General features: G+C 35.3%; 1 protein-coding gene across 1 annotated transcript in view; it reads right to left on the reverse strand.

Moving 5' to 3' along the window:
• LOC150107812 (transmembrane protein 134) overlaps positions 1-24,606 on the reverse strand; it is a 135,537-nt gene that overhangs the window by 34,783 nt on the left and 76,148 nt on the right. Inside the window, exon 4 of the mRNA XM_090391574.1 lies at positions 4,550-4,594. Coding sequence (XP_090247700.1) covers positions 4,550-4,594 — 45 coding nt within the window. The remainder of the gene's footprint in view (positions 1-4,549; positions 4,595-24,606) is intronic.

A 24,606-nucleotide genomic window follows, 5' to 3' on the forward strand; every position in this document is an offset into this window, starting at 1 on the left:
TTAGGCGTTGATGGTTATTCACGACTTATTTTTCACAGTATTAACAACACCACAAACACTTTTAACAACAAAGATGTTTTATTAACGCTAATATTTCGCTGATTTTCTAATCAGCATCCTCAGAGCACAACACACATGTAAACGCGACAGTGAGTGAGTGAACCACAGCTACATACAAGCCACAAGTGTGGTTGCGCTATGTAGATGATGTATTTGCCATCTGGCCCCATGGACAAGACACTTTGGATGCTTTTGTCACCTACCTAAACAGCCAACACCCCAAAATTCACTTCACAGTAGAAAAAGAATCAAATAACTGTTTACCATTTCTTCTTGACACATTAGTCACCCGCCTTTCAGATGGTTCACTATCTTTTTCTATTTACAGAAAGCCTACACACACAGGAAGATACCTACATAAACAATCACATCATCATCCAGTCCAACAGTACGGCATTTTAAAAACACTTACACACAGAGCCAGAGCCATTTGTTCTAACGATACAGGTCTGACCACTGAACTCCAGTACCTGCACCATACGTTCTTAGCCAACGGCTACAATCCCTACAAAATAGATAAAATACTACATAGGTCCATTACTCTGCCCTCCCCTAATACACAAGAATACAACATGACCATTTCTATTCCCTATATCAGAGGTACATTGGAAAAGATAGCCAAAGTATTGTTGAAACATGGCCTTCGCACCACCTTCAAACCTCATGTCAAGCTGGCAACTCTGATCCGCTCGCCAAAGGATAAACTTCACCCTTTAGCACACCCAGGAGTGTATGAAGTTCCATGTGACTGTGACTTGGCCTATTATGGGCAAACAGGAAGATCAGTGAACATCCGCCTGGAAGAACATGAAAGATACATTCGCTACTATTACTATGGCAAGTCGGGACTGGCAGACCACGCTTTGGACACTCCTTCACACAGGATTAGATGGAGGAAAACAAATGTGCTATTTAGGAGTCGTTATAGATCTGAAAGATTATTTTTTGAGTCAGCAATGGCTTTGAAGAATTCTCCCAACCTTAACAAATATGGTTGCATTAATTTGCCAAAAATTTGGGAGACGGTTATCCTAAGAAAAACTCCTGGATAACTGTTTTTTTTTTTTTTTCATCAGAGGGCACCAAAAAATAGGACTTTAGATCTTTTGTCTTTTGCAATTATATTGTTTCACTCACTCACTGTCGCGTTTACATGTGTGTTGTGCTCTGATGATGCTGATTAGAAAATCAGCGAAATATTAGCGTTAATAAAACATCTTTGTTGTTAAAAGTGTTTGTGGCGTTGTTAATACCGTGAAAAATAAGTCATGAATGGGATTTTATTTCAAAAAAAAGAATATAAATAAATATACTTGAAATGGCAGAGGAACAAAATCTATAATTGATTATATCATTACTAATTACAAACTAGTTCCATGAGTGAGAGATGTAGATGTTTACAGAGGAGTGAAATTTTTCAGTTCATTACTTAATAGTCTCTAAAATAGAAATACTAGCAAAATGGAGAAAGGAAGTAAATAAGAAAAAACAAGAAATAGAACAAATATACAAAGTATATCTATTACAAGAAGAAAGTATTAGAATGCTATATCATGATTGACAGATTACCCAAAAGAAGTCCAAATTGGTGAATATATAGAATAATGGAGAACTGGAGATCATCCATAAAGCAGCCACTGAAATACTTAGAAAGAAAAACATTAAAAATCTGGAACACGGATATAGCATTCATCTGAAAATTGAGACGTAACCAGAAGAATTCGTTATAAAATATTAATACCAGACACACATTTAATATTTTTATTGTAAAATTTTCATAGCCATTGTCAATACAGTTCTTGTTCTTCTTTTCAGCCATTTTCTGTCCACTAATGGATGAAGGCCTCCTCCAGTTCTTTCCACCTTTCTCTGTTCTTGGCAATGGTTGACCAATTTTCCCCAACAAAATTTGACAATTCATCACTCCACCTTCTTTCAGGATGTCCTCGGCCTCATTTCCCTTCTTTTGGAATCCAGTTTGTTAGCATGGTGGTCCATCGCTCATCTTCTTTTCTGGATAGATGTCCAGCCCATTTCCATTTTAGTCACATATGGTGAAGAATGATGACATTGATGTCAGTCTGGCTTCTTATCCAGGTGTTTCGCTTCTTATCTTTTAATGTGATGCCTAGCATCAACCTCTCCATTTTTCTTTGGGTACAGTTATGTCTCACTAATTCCAATTATGTCTCTCTCTATTCTCTTCCATTAAACGTAGGTTATTCCAACCGAAGGGCATTGCCATTACGATTCAGCTATGGTGGGGAAGGGTATACACATAAGTAACTCCCATGAAACTGAACTCCAAAAGCCATAGTAGTTTTATATGATTGAGGATTAGTTCAAACCATGCAAATTATTAGTTCTGCTATCTTTCTTGAAGTGGATATGCTAAATGAGTAGAGAGGAACTTTCTAGAATTTCTTCTTTTCATGAATTGTTTTTTTTTTTTTTTTTACTTCTTGAATTCACCACAATATGAGTGTATCCTTGCAGATAGCTTCACCACATGCTTCCTTAGCTGGGTTGATCAATGTTTTCTTCAGATTTTTCAAACTTTCGACTTTTTTTAAAATTTTTTTTTTTTTTACTCAATTGCATTTGTTGATTAATATGAATCATTACAGTTCATATTAGAAATATGTTCAACTTTGATTCTTTTCAGAACTTTAGTGCATTTTTTAATGCAAATTTCATTTCTATTCTGCACAATCCTTGGTGGTGATCATCTCATATCCTGGTTTGTTTAGTATCTAAGTGGATACATGATGCATCACAGGAAGAAATGAAACTGGACATTCAGTCAGAAGTCCTCCATATTGGGATTTGCAGCTGGCATTTTGCACAGAGTATATTAACCAATTAATTTACAATCAATATATTTACAAGGCATAATTTTGTAAGCAAGGTTAGCCTTAATTTTTTAATCACTTGTGTGTTATTTTATTGCTTGCAGAATCATCTCAAGTTTCTGGTTCGTTTTCATTTGCCTTATATTACTGAAACAGAATAGCAATCAAACATTTCTTAAAATTTCTTTGCTGCACAAATCTTTGTTTTCAAGTGCAAGAAATATAGGAACAACCTACTGTCCTCCACCTAAAACAAGAAATTTCAGATATCTGTTTCATGGACAAAAAAATGCAACCTTGGAGACTTTATGGAGGTGGCAGCTAAGGAGTTAAGACACATGACAGGCTGCATTCCATTATTTACTTACACCAATCCATGGTAAATATCTAAGAGAAACATATAGAAATCAATAATAATGTTTTGCATTCACAATAATATGCCACCACAATATAGGTGTAACATTTCAAAATCATTACTACAAATTCAGCAATATATATATATATTCTCAATAATACGGCTGATTACAAATAAAATTCAATTTCACTTTTTGTACTGACTAGCCTATTTGGGGAGATCATGAAGTAAGGTATTTGCAACACTAGTTTCATTCTACTGTAAATATAGTGAGTTAGATGACATATGACTTAAGATCTGACTTTAAGAAAAGAACATATCAAAATCAATTTCCAATATCTTATTTAAAGTTTCACTGGATTATCTGAACACTGAGTTCATATCTAAAACCAGAAAACTCTGAAGATCCTTATGATGTAGGTTACTTGAAGTTTTACTGATTAATTGAAGATCAAACCCCTATCTGATTCTTTTCCTCATCCCCCCAGAACAGATGGATTGAATTGTCATGTAACTCACCATATATATTAAAGAAAAAGATAAAAATTGCAATTATTAATTATCCCACAGTTTGTAAACTATCAAAGAGAAAGGATAGATAGGTTGGCTGGATAGCTTGTCTGTTTTGTGGGAAGAAAACTTTGCTACCTTTATACAAGGTGAGCTAACTTATCTCTGTAATGATTCTCAGAACAAATTCAAATCCAGGAGTCGTCTCTTGAACCAAAAAAAAAAAGGAAATACTGTCATCCTTGAAACTCTGCCATGTAGATACTGAGACTAGAATGATTGGAACTGCAGCAAAAGCAATATTGCTACAAAGCCAGTATAATATGTCTATTATGTGTATGTTCTTATGACAAGTGTTTTCAGAATGAAAAAAAAAAAAAAAAAAAGAAAAAAAGTAAGTGTTATTGTGCAAAAACCTTGTCAATGTATATGAGAGCAGCTATGCTGCCCTTCAATTGAAAAGCTCTTATCAAGGATTTATACAATTTATGAATCCATCTAACGTAAGATTCAAATCCAGGTCAAACCCTTGTGACTGTCATTATGGAGACAATAAGACATGCAAGAAGAATAGACAAAATAGTGCTGAAAAAAGAAATAATGTGCATTTCAAACAGATCAGGGATTAAAGTCATTTGAGATGGCGTTTTATGGTTTTTCACCAACACTTTTCACAGTAAAAAAGTGCAAATGCAAAATTTATATGTACACTTATAAATAGCTGGTAAAGCAATAATGAAAATAAAATTCAGTTATATATTACAGTACTTACCCATTTCAGGGAGAATAAGAACCACAACTCCTGTTGTTAACAAACCTAAAATAAAATAAAAATAATATATAAATATAAATTTAGACTATTATTACTGTTAACAATGTTCACATTAACAATATGTATATCAAAATTTCTTACATTCATTTTGCAGTGTCCCTAGTCTATTTTATTTCTAAGCCAACTTTTATATAAATAAGGTAAAACTGCTTTGAACAATGTTTTGTATTCTGCTAGTTTAGTGTTCTGCCTCTCTTATTCATATAAATTTATTTAACTGGCTCCTCAACCCCATCAACTCTATCTATTCTATTAATAATCCATCTCCAAATTGGATTTTCTATCTTCACTAAAATATAAAATGATAGTGCAACATGACAGAATTTCATGCTGGTCGAGAAGTTGCCCGGTTAAACAAGGCCCCCGTTGTTTTCGCCAGGAACCAGGGCAAACAGCAAAAAGTCAGCTACTGGAACAAATCCTAAAATACAATCCAACGCAACATCAGATTTCAATATCAGTACTATCAACATAAGAAGCCTAAATGGCAAAGAAATGGAGATAGCTGAGGAATTGGATAAGTACCAGATCGATATAATAGAGGAAACCAAGAACAAAAACTGGTGAGATCTTTCTGAACAATAAATACAAAATGTTATATTCAGACAATGACAATCAAGGAAAAGAAGGAGTAGCCATAGTATTCAACACTAAACATGAGGCTAAACTTCTTGAATGGCAGGCAATTTTAAGTAGAGTGATGCGGGAAAATATCAGAATGGAGAACTGCACAACGAGACTTATTTGTGACTATGGTCCCACAGAAGGTTCTACTAAGGTAGAGGTGGAGGAATTTTTTGAAGCTTTAGAAAAAGCAACTGACACAATGAAAAAGGAAAAGTTGGTCCTTGTTGGGGATCTAAATAGCAGAGTAGGAAATGATTGTCAGACATACAAAAATATTTTGGGAAAATTTGGAGAAAAGAGCAAAACCAATAATAATGACAAATAATGACTGGTTATTACTAACACCATGTTCCAACATAAAAATGTGCACAAATTACATGGAGAGAAGAGGAAAGGAATAAGAAAAGCCTCATTGACTATTTATTGTCAATAGTGATGTTTTCTCCCTGGTGCAGGACACCAGAGTGTACAGCAGATTTGAGATTGGAAGTGATCACTATTTAGTCTTGAACAGGATAAAACTGAATTGCATATTGAAAAGATTGACATGTAAGAAAGTTTTAAAGCAAATAAAAGTTGAGCAGCTCTCAGATGTGAACTGTAGACTAAAATACACAAACATTATTCAAGAAAAAATGAAGAGTTTGAGAACAGGAGAACCAAACCTTGGAGATTCAGTGGCAAGCCCTGAAGAAAACATTGACTGATTCAGCCAGAGACACATGTGGTGAGGCTGTCTGCAAGGATAGAAAAATCAGAACTCCATTGTTATCACAGGTAGTTAAAGAACCAATGAAGAAAAGAAGAAAGCATATTAAAAGTTCCTGTCAAATAAATCAGCTTGTGTTCTTAGAGAATACAGAGACAAATGTGAGAAAGCTAAACACTCTGTAAAACTAGCTAAACCAAAGTCATGAGAAGACTTTGGTAAGAAAATATCAAAAAGGTGGCAAGGTATTCTGAAGGTTGTTGAAGAACCTCAGAAATGGAGAAAAGTGCTGGAAAAGGAATTAGAGATGATAAAGGTGACATGAAAACTGGAGTAAAAGATATCCTTGAAGTATGGAGTAATTACTTTGAAAAATTGCTAAATGAAACAAGCAGTGATAGCACAGTGGTAAAAAAACACTCAACATAATTGCAGTCAGGAATGCATATCCATACTTAGAAAAAGCCATCAAAGGCCTGAAATGTGGAAAGGCAGCAGGAGTAGATGATGATATTTGACCAGAAATGCTCAAGTATGGAGGTATAAAAGTCTTACAGTGGCTTCACTACACTGCATAGTTCAAAAGGCGAGGACAGAGGGAGGAATTCCCGATGATTAGAGTAGAGCTCTCATAGTACCCATATATAAAAAGGGAAATAAAACTGGATGTGAAAATTACAAAGGTATTTCCCTACTGAGTGTTCCTGATAAGATTTATGCAAGTATACTTGAGAAATGGTTGAGAAGAATTGTGGAAGGAAGCTTGGGGAAGAACAAGCTGGATTCAGGCCAAATAGAGGCTCTCAGGATCAGATTTTCACTTTACAACAAATAGTTGAGAAATCATGAGAAATTAACAAAGATCTGTATTTAAGTTTTGTCGATCTGGAAAAGGCATATGACAAGGTACCAAAAGAGAAGCTATTCAAAAAAAACAATACAGTTATATGATGTCAATGGGGCATTATTTCAAGCAATACCTAGTCTGTATTTGAATTGCAAGTCAGTAGTTAGAATTGAAAGAAGTACAGGAAGATGGTTTAATGTTAAATCTGGTGTCAGAAAGGATGTACATTATCCCCTCTGTTATTCATCATCTATATGGATCACATTATGAAGGAAAGTGGTATTAAACCTCATATCAAAATTGGATATGTTAATCTCAGTTCTTTGCTCTATGCAGATGATGTTATACTTCTAAATAAATAAGCTACAAGTCTCCAAGATTTCCTGACTAAATTGAATAACTGTTGTAATAGATATGGTATAAAGGTCAGCAATAACAAGTCAAAGACGACGAAAATAGGCAGAAGCATTGAAAATATCAACTGCATTGTAAATGGAGAACCTATAGAACAAGTAAAACATTTCAGCTACTTAAGCAAGATTTTTAGTGAAGATGGTAAATTAAATATGGAAACAGACAACAGAATCCACAAAACTGGTATGGTAGGAAGTCAACTGAATAAATTTATATGGAATAAGAGAGAAATTAGTCAAAACACAAAATTAGCTGTATACAAGACAATGTTATGGATATGAGAGTCCTGAGAAAGATTAGGGGCATGAACAAATGGCATCAATGGCAATATAATATTAAAATCGAGGATATTAGGAAAGAACTTTACATTGTCAGCATCCAGAAATGTTAGCAGAGCTAATCTCAGGTGGTATGGTCACTTAAACAGAATGAGAGAGGAAAGATTAGCAAAACGAGTGTTCTCTGCCAAGTTGGCAAGAAAAAGACCCAGAGGAAGATCAAGATAGTGGATTGATACAGTAAAAAGTGTCTTAGAAGACAGAAATATAAGATCTGATAATGTTGGAATCTTGATCTTTCCTCCAGACTGATTTGGAGGAAAATTGTAGATAGGAAGTGAGTAATGATGCAAATTCTTCATGTGGTACTATCATATTCTGTATATCCCTTGAAGGTACATGTCAGGAATTTGATGATGGTGATCTTCACTAAAAGTGAAGGTGACATGTAAATAACTGAAATATTTTACTTGTTCTATAGGTTGTTCTCCATTGAGAATGCAGCTGATATTTTCTGTTGTCCTGCCTGTCTTTCACAGTTTTGTCTTTTTATTGATTATAATACTAAATTTGTTATGGCAGCCATTCAATATTTAAGGAATCCTAAAGACTTGTACTGTATTTATTTAGGAGTATAACATTATTTGTATACAGCAGAATTGAATATCTTCAATTTTGATGTTAAGTTTATCATGTATAAGACACATTACAGCAGAGAAAGTCTGCACCCTTGTCTTACATATGATTTTATGTCATGCCATCTTCCTGTATTTCCTTCAAATCTAACAACTTAAAGGGCTAAATTTTGTTCTGTATAATGCTTCATTTATTGTTTAAAATCCTACAACACTATAGTGTTTTAAGCAACTTTTCTCTATACACCTAATCATATGCCTCTTTTCAGGTCCTAAACTTAAATACAAATTTTTGTCTGCATACTTGAGATTACTTGCACCTTACCTGGAGTACCCCAGGACACAGTACAAAAATTCTCTGTAATTCACACATTTAATAGTGTTTTATTTCTTTTTATAGATGGGTACCATGAAAGCTCTCCTCCAATCATCTGAAATTTGGCCACTTGAATTACAATGTATTTAATGTAAAATTTATATACTCTCAGATGTAAACATTTCATCTAATATCATTTATTCCAGTTGCTTGTCCATATTTTAGGTGTCTACCAACTTTTGTTTACCTCAAGTATTGATCTAAACTATTAATAGTGACCACTGATGTGGAGATTATTCTTGTTCTGGAGGCTATGGTGACTGGTGTATGGAGTGCTTCCTATGACAAGAGGCTAAAAGCGCATGACTTCCAATGAAGCCAATGACTTTAATGGAGGTCACTGGCTTCCATTATAATGCCCATGTAAAAATAATTTTCTGTTTGTTACTGCTTGTTTCATTTAACAAGCAGTCAAATAATTACTCCAAACTTATAGTATATCTTTATCTTTAGTTTAATGTCACCTTTATCATCTTTGGTTTTTTACAGTACTCTTTCTTCAATTCGAAATCACAACTTAGATTTTGGAGAACACAAATCAGGGAAAGGAGGGGTATCTACAGTATTCAATACTAAAAATGAAAATGAGCTTCTTGAATGGAAGCCACTTTCAAGTAAGAATGTGGGAAATTTTCAAAAAGTGAAATTGAAAGTACGATTCATTGCATTATGATCCAACTGAAAATTCTAATATGGAAAATAGCAGAGAATTTTCTTGCCATTAGAAGAAGCCTGTTGATATAAAAAGAGAAAGAAAAGTGATTCATGTTAGAGATTTTACAGTAAGAAATGGTGAAGAACAAAGCTGGTTCAAACCAAATAAGGTTTCAGAGACCAGATTTTTAATTCACAACAAATATTATACAGATCTAAGTTTTGCTGATCTCACAACAGGAAGAGGTAACCATGTTTGAAATATTAGATCTGTAAGATGTAAATCACGATTTGCAAATCAATCTTCTACTTAAAAATGCAAATGAAGCACGAAGGGATACCCAAAATATAACTGGACTTATCTTATTAAAAATATTTTATTAACGTTTATAATACCATATTCTAGTCTCATTCAAAGTACTCTCCATGTAAGTCACTACACTTGTCCCAACATTTTTTCTACTGCTGGCATCAGTTCTGGAAGTGTTCAACTGGAATACTGTTAATGGCCTCCAGCAACTTTTCTTTCACTTCGTCCACATCAATGAATTGCTGTCCTTTCATGGTTTTCTTTATCCGTGACAGCAGGTGAATAGAGAGAACAGGGAACAACTGCTATGTTGTTTTTTTGTGAACAAATGAGGAACAAATTTAGCAAACACGTTTCATTTGCAAATCTTCTGTTAAATTCGTTGGCATGAACTTCATGACAAATTCATCTCTTTGGAAACTTGCTCAACGGTCTTTCGGCGATCTTCACTGATTGCCTGGAAAACCTTTTCGATGCTTTCATCATTTCTGCTTGTTGAAGGTTGGTCAGATCGTTGGTTGGTTTTCACCTGATATGTTCCCATTTTTGAAAAGGGAAAACCACTCATAGACCTGTGTTTTACCTAAAGCGTAGTCCTTAGCCAAAGCATAACAACAGTTTTAGCTGCAGTTTTACACAAAAGAAAACAAAATTTCACACACTCTCTCTCTGTTCCTTGTGGTCAGCTATCACAAAATCGGCAAACTTGCTTCTAACCACTAACAAAAAAAGCCTCCCCCACCACCACCACAATATAAACTACTTGCCAGTGTAGTTGGCCAAGTGGAATAGGTTGCAGGTTCAAATCTCATTGCAAATACAAATGTTTGTGAGATATCTACCACAAGAATATCATCCAGTGCAAGATCACAAAGCTGATTTTTAGATGTCTAGAGTGACTTGAAAAGTTTTATAAATGGTTTCTATAAAAACAGTTCTACAGCACTGTAAACCATCAGTATATACATAGAGATGTTCTACAGAATTTTGTTTTATAAATTAGTGTAAACTTAAATATTCTGTTTCAAATTACAATTTTCGGTTGTTAGTACATTTACATTGTGAGAAATGCATGATTAAGTGCTTATTTTAATATATATTTGTGTGTGTGTAGTTGTGCATTGTTTGCATATTACATTTATGTGTAGCATTACCATTTTGTGAAGTGACTGTAGTAAGATTTGCTTGTAGGTTACTGTATCCAAAATTAATGTTTACTTATAAGTTTAAAATACGTAAGTTGAAAAGACTTACTTAGATGACTGAAACAGAGTTTTTTTACTGCTTTCTAGAAAAGTGCTGTAAAGATAACATGTAATGGATAGTAACATTTTCTCTTACTTCACAACTGAAATGGAAACAGAAGTATAATGTGTGTGCTGGAGCATGTGCAAGTGAAAAGAACATGGTAACTAGTAAACAGTTAGGGAGAGCTGTGTAAAAGAGAGAGATGTTGAGATATTGAAGAATTTTTGGAACTAGTGTGAGAAAGTTCTGTTAGTGGCAGTCTTTCAGAAAGATGTTTTCAAAGTTATTTAGCTGTTATATAGGGTGTCCCAAAATTCACGAAAGATTTAAATTTAGTGCCATTTGTGTGGTAAAGTGTTGCCAACGAGAAAAAAAAGACAGCATGACAGCTGAAAGCTCAGGGTTATTAAAAATGACCACAACAACAAGTGGATGCTTATTTTTCGAACAAAATCATCTTCAGCGATGAGGCTCATTTTCATCTTGATGGCTTCGTTAATCGACAAAATTGTCGCATTTGGGGTTCAGAAAATCCATGAGTGATTGTTGAGAAACAAATGCATCCACAACGTGGCACTGTTTGGTGCGGATTTTGGGTTGGAGGCATCATCGGTCCATTCTTCTTTGAAAATGCGGCTGATAAGGCAATAACAGTTAATAGTGCTCGCTATCGTGACATGATAATCCGGTTTTTTGTGCCTAAATTGCAAGATATGGATGTGGACGACATGTGGTTTCAACAAGACGGTGCCACATGGCATACAGCCCGAGAAACAATTCAATTGCTGCATGAGTCATTTCCTGGTCATGTAATTTCCCGTTTTGGTGATCCGAATTGGCCGCCCAGATCATGTGACTTAACGCCGTTGGACTTTTTTCTTTGGGTTTTTTTGAAGTCTAAGGTTTATGCCAACAAGCCCACGACCACCCACGCCTTGAAGGAGGAAATTAAGTGCTGTATCAATGAAATTCAGCCACATTTATGCAAAACGGTCATAGAAAATTTTGACAAAAGAGTGCGTATGTGCCAGCAAAGCCATGGAGGCCATTTACCCGATATGCTATTCCATGCATAACCCTATACTGTATGCTTTATGAATCAATAAGAAATTACAATTTTTAATTAAAAACCTGTGTTTTCTATCAAAATTACTTCTTGCGTGAATTTTGGGACACCCTGTATTACAAAAGTAACTGGAATAACAGTTGTGAAAGAAAGTTATAGGAACTTTGGAACTTCATAAATGAAGTTTCTCATGAAGAAGAAAGTGGAAAGTAACAAGTGTGATTTTTTTTAGAAGGCATTAAAGGAGGAACCCTAGATAGGGTTTGAATTCAAAGATTTTATTGTCAACTCTGCACTTCTTGTATCTCTAACTAAGAAAAGGAAAGGAAATAAATTATTTCCAATATAAAATGATTTTCAGGAGAACTGTTTACACCAAAGAAATAACGAAACCATTTCTTTCAAGAGAGGCCCAGACAGTAAAGGGACATTAATGTTCTTTTTAGCTAGTATATTTTTGGAAAAAACAGAGAATATGTGATTTGTTTGAATTTCTTGTTAGATTTTAAGACAAGTTTCTGTTGAAGTAAGGTTCAGAATACTGTATATTATGTATTTTTAGTACTATTAAACTTTTTTTTTTTTTGTTATGATAAACAGAAGCATGAAAACTCAATTTATTTATTGTTGAGATCAAGATAGAATTTTGAGAATAATGGTGAATTTTCATAGCAGATTACATATATCTGGGATTTTGCATTTTAAAACAGAAATCTGATACAACTTGCAAACCATTTTTACAACAGGCACAGTAGACAAGGTTTTTAATAGTTTAAAACTTATTCATAATGTTTTTCAATAAATAAATAATAAATTAAATTTTTTTACAAATAATAAAAAGTTTAAACTTTCTTCAGCAGAGTTCCCAGATTATCTAACCTTCAGCCTACACATGCTACTCAAGTATGATAAGCTTACACTATTTAATAAGTGGGATTAAATTGGGGAGAGTTTATACTTAACTTACAAATCAATAATCAGAACTGAAGGACATATAGGAAGATACATAACATTACATCAAATGGAAGGCAGTTGCATACTATGCCCATTTTTATACATAAGTTGTATGGAATAAACAAAGTGGTATTAAATCTAACAGTAACATAAAAGAAGATAGTAAGATGAGTTCTTTCTTCTATGTAGATGACTTCACTTAAATTTATAAATCAGCTAAAGCCTTCAAGTCTTCAAATTACTGACATGTACTCTCAGGGGGTGTACAGGATAATTATGATAGTACTACATGAAAAAGTTACACCATTACTAATTTCCAATCATCAATTTTCCTCTGAATTAATCTGTTATCTGTCAAGACTCCAGCATTATCAAATATTTTATTCTTCAAATATTTTATTCTATTTTAAGGCACTTTTTACTGCATCAATCCATCTACATCTTGGTCTTCCTCTTGGTCTTTTACCTGTCAACCATGCAAAGAGCACTTGTTTTGCAAATCTTTCCTTTCCCATTCTGTTTAAGTGACCATACCACCTGAGATTAGCTCTACTAACACATTCCTGAATGCTAACAATGGCAGGTTCTTTTCTAATATCTTCATTTGTAATTTGATACTGCTACTGATGCCATCTTTTCATCCAACACTAATCTTTCTCAGAACTCTCAATATCTGAGGTCTCCAGTGTTTGATCAAGTATTTTATTTCAAGCATACATAATTTGTTTTTCTGAGTCTCTTCTATTAGAAGAATTAAATAAAACTTACTCTATTACTTAATGGATACAGCAAGATCTTGATACAAAAAATATTTGATTGCAATCTGATGTTAAAAGGAGGAGACAAAGATGGTTAGTGAGCAGGTGGTATATGAGGAAATGAATAAACTTGATGTTAATAAGGTTGTAAGGTTTAATAACATATCAAGATGTCTTTTGAGGAAATGTCCAGGGAGTTAACAGCATTGACATACCTTTTTTTTAACACGAGTCTTGCATTGGGCCAAGTTCCAAAGGAGCAGAAAGAGAGCACATTTGTTCCATGTCATAAGGCAGGTGATAAAACTAAAGTTTTGAATTATAGGCCAATCTGTGTATCTGAAGTTTTAGTTACACAGATTGGATTTAGATACAACAGCAACATTCTCTTTGATGGTCAAGCATAGGTTTAATAAAAGGAAGATCATGTTGTATCTACTTACTTATTATAACAAGGTGAAAAACATACTGAATAATAGTGATGCATACATGGTGTTTAAATTTAGATTTTACAAAAGGTCTTTGATAGATTGTTATCACATAACAATCCTTGCGAGGTAGAGGAGATGAGATTGACAGTTAGATAGTTAATCAAACTGGAATAGATAGGGTTGGATAGTGGATTAGTATGCTGGAATGGATTGACAGTCTGATATACCTATCAGACTGTCGATCTCATCTCTTCTACCTCATGAGGAGGTAGAGAAGATGAAATCTGGAAGTGATTGTGGAGAACTATGAGGAACATTGTTAAAATCATGTGAACAGCATAGATGCAGAGGATACTGATGTGCAGATGTCAGTGTTCTCTGCATAATAATTAAATTATCAAATAATTATATAAGTAAAGTGGTGAGATCTTTCTGAGCAATAAATACAAAATGTTATATTCAGGAAATGACAATCAAGGAAAAGAAGGAATAGCCATAGTATTCAACACAAAATACGAGGCTAATCTTCTTGAATGGCAGGCAGTCTCAAGTAGAGTGATGTGGGCAAATATCAGAATTGGAATTGGACAATGAGAATTATTTGTGCCTATGGTCCCACAGAAGGGTCTACTAAGGTAGAAGTAGAGGAATTTTTTTGATGCTTTAGAAAAAGCAACTGGCACAATGAAAAAGGAAAAGTTGGTCCTTGTTGGAGATCTAAATAGCAGAGTAGGAAATGATTGTCAGACATACAAAAATATTTTAGGAAAATTTGGAGAAAAGAGTAAAGCTAATAATAATGGCAAATACCTGTTGGATTTCTGCTCAGGACATGGACTGGTTATTATTAACACCATATTCCAACATAAAAATGTGCACAAATATAATAGAGATTAGATCTTAGGTCACGACTGCAAGGAACCGAGATCTATATACTCGCGTGTGAATTTAGATTAACGTATATGCCTAAACCTAGGAATATTTCCCTGAACCTGAAGTATATTCTTGTTATAGGAAGCTGGCCAGCACAGTAAAAATATAAATTTGCCAGTTTCTGAAGAGGAAATATCCTTAGGGGTCAACCCGGGTTATATATTAAGGAGAAAGATATAAAATTTAGGTAGAAGAATATAAAGAAGACTGGATCAATTTGGATCATACTTAAATATGTAATCTAATAAGGAAACGAAAATACAGAGATCGTTACAATGGTGCAGAAGTCGACAGGATTTGATTAAAGCCCAAAATTTTAACTGAATAAATACTTAATCATCATAAGTGGTTTTGAACTTGAATCAGGTAATCAGACAAGTGTTAGAATTGAAAGATTTTGGAAAAGGATTAAATTTGATAAATTGTAAGCTGATAGTAGGTATGGCTCACCCAACCAGTTCTGAAATGGATGATTCGGAATTCTTCCAAATGATAAATCCCCAGCAAGTAATTCCACAGTTCTCAGGGGAAGAGACAGATGACGTAGTAACATTTCTAGACTTTGTAGAAGAAGGATGGGGAGATGGTCTGATTTCCAGCTTCTTGTGCTGTTACGCAGCAAGTTGGTAGGGAAGGCCAAGACTTACTTCCAGTCATTACCAATCCTAAAAGAAACTTGTGACTACAGGAAGTTTAAAGAGATATTAATCTCACAATTTTCAGAAGTGAAAAATATAGGGCCAAATCTTTGGAAGCTGCAAAAGATGATACAAGGGGATAGAGAGAAGGTATCTGAATTTTACAATAGACTACTCACTCTCTCAAATACCTTTGACGTCCCCAGTGAAGACAAATGCTACTTAGACTGGGCAGTCTTCCAACACTTCCAAATAGGCCTAAGACAGGAGTTGAGAGAAACAGCTAAATTGGTCATGGCTTTTCCAAAGGCATATCCAATTTAGCTGAATGCTATAAGGCCGTAACAGAATGAGAACAGTTGCTAGGAGACATTAGTCCCACAACTGCTTCTGTGCATGTCAGGGTAATTAAGGAAGAAAAAGATAATGGTAGAGACATAAGCACTACAAAGGGAGATAAGGAAAAGTGTGAGAAACAGAAAGCACAAAAACGGAGTGGGGAGAGTAGAGCTAAGTCAGTTTGTGAGATCTCAACAGGAATCCACGATCAAAGTGAAATCCGTTCCATGATTAAGCAGGAGTTTGAGAGAATGCAACAGCTAGTAATGGAACGCCTCGATATGGTCCTTAACCGACTACAGTCAGGCTCCATGAACAACACAGAAAGCTCCCACTCCCAGGATGAAAGGACCACCATCCTGATTAAAAAGGAATTTGAAAAGATGAAAGAACCACTGCTTAAAAGAATGGACTCTATAATGGAAAGACTGTCAGAACTATCCATAAGTGCAACAACAGCAAACCTCCTATGTCCTCGGACAGAGAGAATGCTAGGGGTTATCTTCATGAAACCCCAAGATATTACAAATGCAGTAAACTGGGGCACATTGCCAGAAACTGTTTCAGCAGACAAGGCAAGAATAATGGAAACTTTGCTGAAGCTGAATCTCATGTTTGCAGTAAGCAAGAGAGGGGAGGAGAAAGAAAAAAAGGGGTCAAAAACAACCTCGAAATGACGGTTGAAGGAAGGGTATGTGGAAGAAAACTTAGGGCACTAATTGATACCAGCTCACAGGCCTCAATCATATCAGGATCTTGCTTCAGGAACTTAGAACCTTATATGGAACGGAGGATAAAAATTTTAAAGAAACCCATCAAACTACTGGGAATATCCTCCTCAGTCACCAGAGCAACGAAGTCTCTGAGACTAAAGATCAATTTACCAGCATTTGGCATAACTTTCTAATCTTGACAAAATGTTCTTCACCATACTTAGGATTAATCCTTGGAAATAGTAGGGAGGCTTGTTTCAAAGGGAGAAGAAAGATTATAGAGGTCGAAAAGGGACAGATAGTATAGAAAAGGGGGGGGGATAACAACTTGCATGGAAAACACCTGAAAGGGAGAAGGCACAGAACAACCAAGGGAAATAGCATACATACAGAGTTTTCAAATGCAGAACAGAGCAATGCCTCTTCAACATTGGTTCTAGAAAACCCTGACAAATTAGACCATGCAGAAGAAAAGGGACACCCAGATGAAAATATTGTAGACAGAGATGTAAATGTAACAAGTGAGAGTATACTGCTTATTAATCATGCTCACATCAAGCAGAATGGAAAGGTCAAATACCAGAGAACTGAGGAAAGCGAAGAAAATGAAAGGGGAGACATCTGTTAAAACATTTTTTTTCTTAAAATAAAAATTTTTTTCATTAAAGAGGGGACCTTTGTTAGATATTGAATGGAGAACTTATTGACAAGTTATTCATTCAAGGTCTAACATGTAAGCTTTACAAAATAACAAAGAAATTTGCATAATACTTGCTTACCAGTGGAAGGTGAGAAACACCTAAGTTGTTGTATATGAAAGTATGTATCAGTATGAGTAATATATTGGAATTTATTTATTGTAAAACGGAAAGCTAAAAATCAAAAATAATGTCAGATTAGCATTTCATGTAAAGGAATAATGGCTTAATTTATGTATTATCAAACTATCATAAAATCGTAAGTCGCTAGGTAAGAAATGACTAATAGGATCAACGGTCACGTCTAAGCTGCAAGTACCTGTCGTAACACCGAAGGCTGTAGCTTATAGGGAAGGCTGACACAAGCGCTTTTCCTCGAAAACAACACCTAATAGTAAGGAGGGAAAGCAAAGGGATCAACCTAAGGGTGATATAAGCTATGGATCGTGCGAAAAACAATACAGAAAAGAAGGTTCTCGTAGACAGGCTTATACGTTGGTTATGCATTATTAAAACACTTAAGGAATAGAACAATGTAGTTAAGGATATAAATTAAATTTAACTTTAATAAATATTTTCCAATATTTCGGCAACGTCACGTTGCCATTTTCTAAAGGAACTTACAAAAAAGTTACGTGCACGTAGGCACTACAACACAGAAACTGGGAATGAAGAGATGAAGCTATTGTTCTCCTAACAGTCATGATGGTGCCCTCTAGCGGGCTAAGTAGGTGTTCTTGGCCGTTGCGCTGAAGGTCTGCAGATGTAGGCCTCCCAAATTTGGGGCAGTCGTATACAACCAAATTTGTTGAGGTTTGGAGAATTTCTTAGGGCTGAGGCTGATTCCATAAAGAGTCTTTCAAATTTGTATTTGCTACGGTGTATCACTGTAGCTTTCTTCCACCGTATTCTGTGGCGTGTATCCAGAGCATGGTCCGCAAGTCCAGAATGACTGTATTTGTGAAAACGGATGTAGTCCTTGTGTTCCGAAATTCTGATATTCGCTGTCCTGCCTGTTTGGCCAAAGTAAGACAGTTTACAACTGCAAGGGACCCGGTAAACACCAGGTAGGTCTAGGGGAAGTGGTTGGTCTTTAGTGGAGCGGATAAGGGATGCCAATTTTCTGTAAGGTTTGTAATAGGAGGTTAGGTCATGTTTTTTTAAGATTTTGGTAGTCTTTTCCGAGGTGCCTCGGATGTAGGGAATGGTGATGGATTTAGAGTAATCCTTGTTGCGGGGGGGGGGATCTGTGGTTTGTAGGTTCTAATATTTTTTGGATATTTTTGGGGGGATAGTCATTGGCTGAGAAAGTGTTGAGGATGTGATTTAGTTCAGTGTTTAGGGCCAAGTCGTTTGAACAGATTAGTTTAGCCCTGTTGTATAGTGTTTTCACTACTCCATATTGTTGAGGGGTGAGGGATTGTTGGTGAATGTATCTGCCTGTATGGGTGGGTTTTCTGTAAACTGAGAAAACCAAGGATCCATTAGGCTGGCAGGTGACTAGTGTGTCTAGGAAAGGGAGGCTGTTGTTTTCCTCTTTTTCCAGAGTGAATTTGATTCTGGGGTGTTGGTTGTTTAAGTGTGTTAAGAAGGAGAGAAGTGTTTCAGAGCCATGTGGCCAAATAGCGAACACATCATCAACGAAGCCATATGGTTGGTTGTTGTGGGGCAAAGGCTAAGGCTTTTTCTTCTCCTCCTCCTTAACACACTTAAACAACCAACACCCCAGAATCAAATTCACTCTGGATAAAGAGGAAAACAACAGCCTCCCTTTCCTAGACACACTAGTCACCCGCCAGTCTAATGGATCCTTGGTTTTCTCAGTTTACAGAAAACCCACCCATACAGGCAGATACATTCACCAACAATCCCCCCCGCCTCACAACAATATGGAGTAGTGAAATCACTATACAACAGGGCTAAACTAATCTGTTCAAACGACTTGGCCCTAAACACTGAACTAAATCACATCCTCAACACTTTCTTAGCCAATGGCTAAGAAAGTGTTGAGGATGTGATTTAGTTCAGTGTTTAGGGCTTAGGGGCTACCCCCCCCCCAAAAAAAATCCAAAAAAATATTAGAACCTACAAACCACAGATCCCCCCCCCACAACAAGGATTACTCTAAATCCATCACCATTCCCTACATCCGAGGCACGTCGGAAGAGATTACCAAAATCTTAAAAAAACATGACCTGACCTCCTGTTACAAACCTTACAGAAAATTGGCATCCCTTATCCGCTCCACTAAAGACCAACCACTTCCCCTAGACCTACCTGATGTTTACCAGGTCCCTTGCAGTTGTAAACTGTCTTACTTTGGCCAAACAAGCAGGACAGCGAATATCAGAATTTCGGAACACAATGACTACATCCGTTTTCACATAAACAGTCATTCTGGACTTGCGGACCATGCTCTGGATACACACCACAGAATACGGTGGAAGAAAGCTACAGTGATACACCGTAGCAAATACAAATTTGAAAGACTCTTTATGGAATCAGCCTCAGCCCTAAGAAATTCTCCAAACCTCAACAAATTTGGTTGTATGCGACTGCCCCAAATTTGGGAGGCCTACATCTGCAGACCTTCAGCGCAACGGCCAAGAACACCTACTTAGCCCGCTAGAGGGCACCATAAGGACTGTTAGGAGAACAATAGCTTCATCTCTTCATTCCCAGTTTCTGTGTTGTAGTGCCTACGTGCACGTAACTTTTTTGTAAGTTCCTTTAGAAAATGGCAACGTGCCGTTGCCGAAATATCGGAAAATATTTATTAAAGTTAAATTTAATTTATATCCTTAACTACATTGTTCTATTCCTTAAGTGTTTTAATAAGAAGAAAAGAGGGTGCTGAAAAAAAGTATTTAAGGCAATACGCGCGAAGCTCAAGGCCTTTTTTTCCTGTTTTCTTCAGAGATTTTGGAGATCGAGGACTCTCGACGAGTAATCGGAGATAGGACAAGCCGAGGGTGCTATGTCGACGAAAGCCGGCCGTATTCATTACCTGCACTGAAAGATATTCCGTGGAGATCCATACGAGAATCAACAGCTCATGCAGAATGGTGCCAAACGCTGAACGATCTACCCGAGTGAGTGGAGAAAGTTCATAGCAACAGTGATTTCTTGATTTGTGTTCGGTAGCAGAGAACGGAACAACTCAGTCACAAGACGAAGGATGACCCAAGCAACACGTAGCAGCTAATAGAGGACTTGGTAAAGTAAAGATTCTTTTGTTTTATGTCTTGAGATTGTTTGAAGGTATAATTTGTGTCTTGATAAAGCAAGACTGAGGACATTTTAGAGAACTTTGATAGGATAGAGTAATTAATACAGCCAATTCTATTAGACAAAGAATTGTATATCATAAATCTCTAACGTGTATATGATTGAAATAGTGAAAACCCTTTGTTAATTGAGTAAACTTAACTAAGAGAGAAATGATTTGAGAAATATCTATTTAAAGTAAATGTGAATGAAGGAACTTGACTTGAGTGTAACATTGTTTAACCTTCCTACCGGCTAGGACGTCTATAGACGTCCAACTAAATCTAGATAAGATTCAGCCCACCTGTTTAAAGAACCTGGATAAGAAGTGCAATTTGACTGTCATGTCCATTAGAAGGTGTGATAAACCCTCACGCTGAAGAGAAAGGTTAATCGGATTATCTCCCGTTCGTAGCTGCCTCTCAGTTGCCTATAACAAGAAACGGACTTTCTTGTTCCATGCTGGTGAACTGGATTTTAGTTATATATGATAGACTAAAAATAGAGAAATAATTTATATTTTTGTTTTCTCTTTTTATTGTAGAATACAGTTTTAATTTCTGGACAAAATGAAGGTCTTGCATAATTTCTTCACTTAACCAATTTAATTTTTTATTTTTTTGCGCTAATTTTTTTCTAATCGCTACTAGACAAAAGATTTTTCTTTGTTCTCGAAGAAATTAATTCACGATAATTATTTGGAATATTCTTTTAAAAAAAGAAAAGAAAACCGGCTGCCGACGTTCCAGGTTATATTAATTTTATTTTTGTACAAAACCATCGAAATCGAATAATACTTAACAGATTTCCTTTAGGACACGCTTGAGCAACTTTGCTTTATAGAGAATAACATGAAATTCTTTAATCATATTACTAAATTTTTTCTTCATGTTGTATAGTAATCTGTACTTTCACTTTCTTGGTTTCCTTGTATAATTGGTCATTACAAAATGAAATTAACAGTTATGATTTAAATTTATATTTTCTGCATAATTCAGATATTTTATTCTCCAATTTTTAAAGTAAGCGATACATTTGCTTATTTTTATCATTCAAAATATGTATATCAAATGTGAAATTTCATTTCCATATTTTTACAATAGAATTGAACTTTATTTCGCCTCTGATAGTTTAACCCCCCCCCCGTTGCATTACTATCACACCCGAAAACTGTTATGAAACATAGGTACAGTTTTAATTTAATTCGTTATTTTTCTCTAGTAATTGTTCCACATAACTTTAATTTTTCGATACTGAGTGATTATTATAAATTAGCAAATTATAAATCAGACAATATACATATTTCCTGATTATTATAAATCAGGAAATTATGTGATATTCGGATATAGGTGAAATTAATATTTAAAATCACTGTCATCCTTCAAATGCAATATCAGAATAAAGAAAGTGAAAAACCCGAAGTTTCGAAATACATTTCGAAAGCCCGCTCTCGAAATGTATTGGTCTACAGACTGGATTCTGAACACGCCAATGTTTCGTGATGTTATGACTGAAAAACAATTCAGTCTCATCATGAAGTATTTGCATTTTCAGAATAATGAGGAATACGATCAGGCAACACATCCTTGCCCAGTCCTCAACAAAATTTATGATTTTCTGATGAAAATGTAGATCACTCTACATTCCTGAGAGAGACTTGAGTATCGATGAAAGCTTATGCCATTCAAAGGTGGACTGAAATGTATGCAGTATATTCCCAAAAAGAAAGCGAAGTATGGAGTAAAATTTTTTATGCTTTGCGAATCGGAAAGTGGATATCTTTGGGATTTCAAACCTTATGCGGGAAAGCAAACTGTAATCGAGCACGATAAATATTCGGATCTCCCCTTGTCGATGCGTGCAGTAATGCAGTTACTAGACCCTTTACTGGAGAGGGGTTACTGCATTATAATGGATAATTACTATATATGTGTCCTGAACTCGCTGATTTGCTTTTACAGCATCTTACAGATAGTTATGGTACTGTAAATGCAAAAAGGCGAGATATGCCTCGAGATCTGGCTTCAGGAAAGCTATCGAAGGGGGAAATCCTAACTTATCAGCGAGGGAAAGTCTTTGCACTACGTTGGAAAGACAAAAAAGATGTTTTTCTGCTATCTTCCCTGCACAATCCATCAGCGGAATCCGTGGAGAAGCATGGTTTGAAGAAAGTAAAACCCATTGCTGTGTGTGCATACAACGACACTATGGGTTGAGTCGACAGGTGCGATCAGCAGCTATCATTCTACTCTGTAATGAGGAAACAGCATAAAAAATATTACAAAAAAGTGTTTGGGCATGTTATTTGAATTTTGAAGTGTTTGGATTTTGTTATTTGGAACAGTTTCCTCCTGTACAAGAAAAAATGTTTGTCTACCATAACATATCTAGAATACAGAATAGAAATTGCGAAAGCATTGCTGCATGCACATGCACCTTCTTCAGCAAGCAGAAAAACAGGAAATCCTGCCAGACATCTGAGGTTGAACGCTGCTAACTCCAACCATTATCCCGAAAATCTACCACCAACGGCTAATAAAAAAAAAAACCTCCACGCAAATATTATGTATGTAATAAAAAAAATATCAGAAAGGAAACAAAAATCTGGTGCCATGAGTGTAAAACTGCTTTGTGTGTTTACCCTTGCTTCAAGGTGTTCCACGCTGTTCAAGAATTTTAAATTCTGAACAGTATGAAATAAAAAATGTTTGTTTTCAAGGCCATCAAAACAGTCCTTTTCAGGACTACAAATATTGATGGAGGGATACCCGAACGCACTGTTTCTTTTTCATCTTGAAGGCTAATTTTTAAGTTCTTTTCATGACACAGAGAAACTGGAAGGAGTATTCCAGGTAAAGTATTTCATCAAAACAATAAAAAATAATGAAATAAAATCTACCCTATATATATATAAAATGATAAGTTTTTTTATGTCATGTTTATCGAAACGTTTTGAAACTCAGGGGCTACCCTGAGTGTCGAGTCTTCAAAATTCGAGTCATCAGAATTCAGGGGCTGAATCCCCTTTCGAGTTATCACAATTGAAGGAGAACTGGTCTACCATACCGGAACACGGGGGGTTGGGCATAGCCCCCCTAGTTAATAAATGAAATATATAAATAATAACGGGAACATTTTCACCTTGCCAACACTCAACATTGATGTGATATGGGTTCCAAATTTCTTGTTTCGGAGATATATATATATATATATTATAAAGTTTTGTAATAAAAATTTCTGCTACAATGAAGTTTGGCAAAATCAACAATATTATTACCACCTTATTTCTGTTTTCGTGTGGGAGAAAAACGGTAAAATGTCACTCTTATAATTATATGAGATGTTATAATGGCAAAAATAGTAAGAAAAAAGTCATTTGCAGTTTCTCTTCAAAACACAAAGAAAGAACATTGTAAATTCAGCCAGTGGAAAAGAAAATACTACATATTTTTCTCCTGTTATCAGATTTTTTTTCTTATAGTTCAAAGAAGAAATCACTGCATATAACATGAAGTCTGCAGGAGGGAAAAAAATCTGGAAATTGGTTACATTATAACGAATAGAGAAATCATGTCAGAAAAATTATTCACGTATGATTCTAATCTCAGCAGACATAACATTTTCTTCTAGATTAGATATCTAAAGTAACTGAACCTTTGCTACTATTTTACACTAAAATGAATGGGTATGTTCCCCAAGTGATTTACGTTTGTAACAGCTGTCTTGCGAACGATTTATGAAATAAATTATCTGAAATATCCGCAGATTGCTTAGGTCTATATCCCCCCCCCCAAAAAAAAAGAAGATTATGAAACGCATATGCACCTTTTCTTTGAAAATAATTCAAATCCTCTTTTTCTAGATAATTGTATGATTTAATTTCTAATTTTTGATAATAAAAGTGAAACTGATCATTATAAATTAAGCAATTATTTTGGTATAAATAATGTATAAGCATGTAAACGAAATATCAGTATTTCTGTTAGAATATAGGTAATCAACAATCGAAAAGGAAACAAGACATTCTTGACATATTCTGCACTAACAGCCTGGGGCACTTTAGTGTTATCCCCTTTCTTCTCAATAGCACTGAGAGTAATAA

This window comes from Typopeltis vanoorti, chromosome 4 (assembly GCF_054136105.1).
Source record: "Typopeltis vanoorti isolate ZY-2024b chromosome 4, IOZ_Tvanoo_1.0, whole genome shotgun sequence".
Classification (NCBI taxonomy): Eukaryota; Metazoa; Arthropoda; class Arachnida; order Uropygi; family Thelyphonidae; genus Typopeltis; species Typopeltis vanoorti.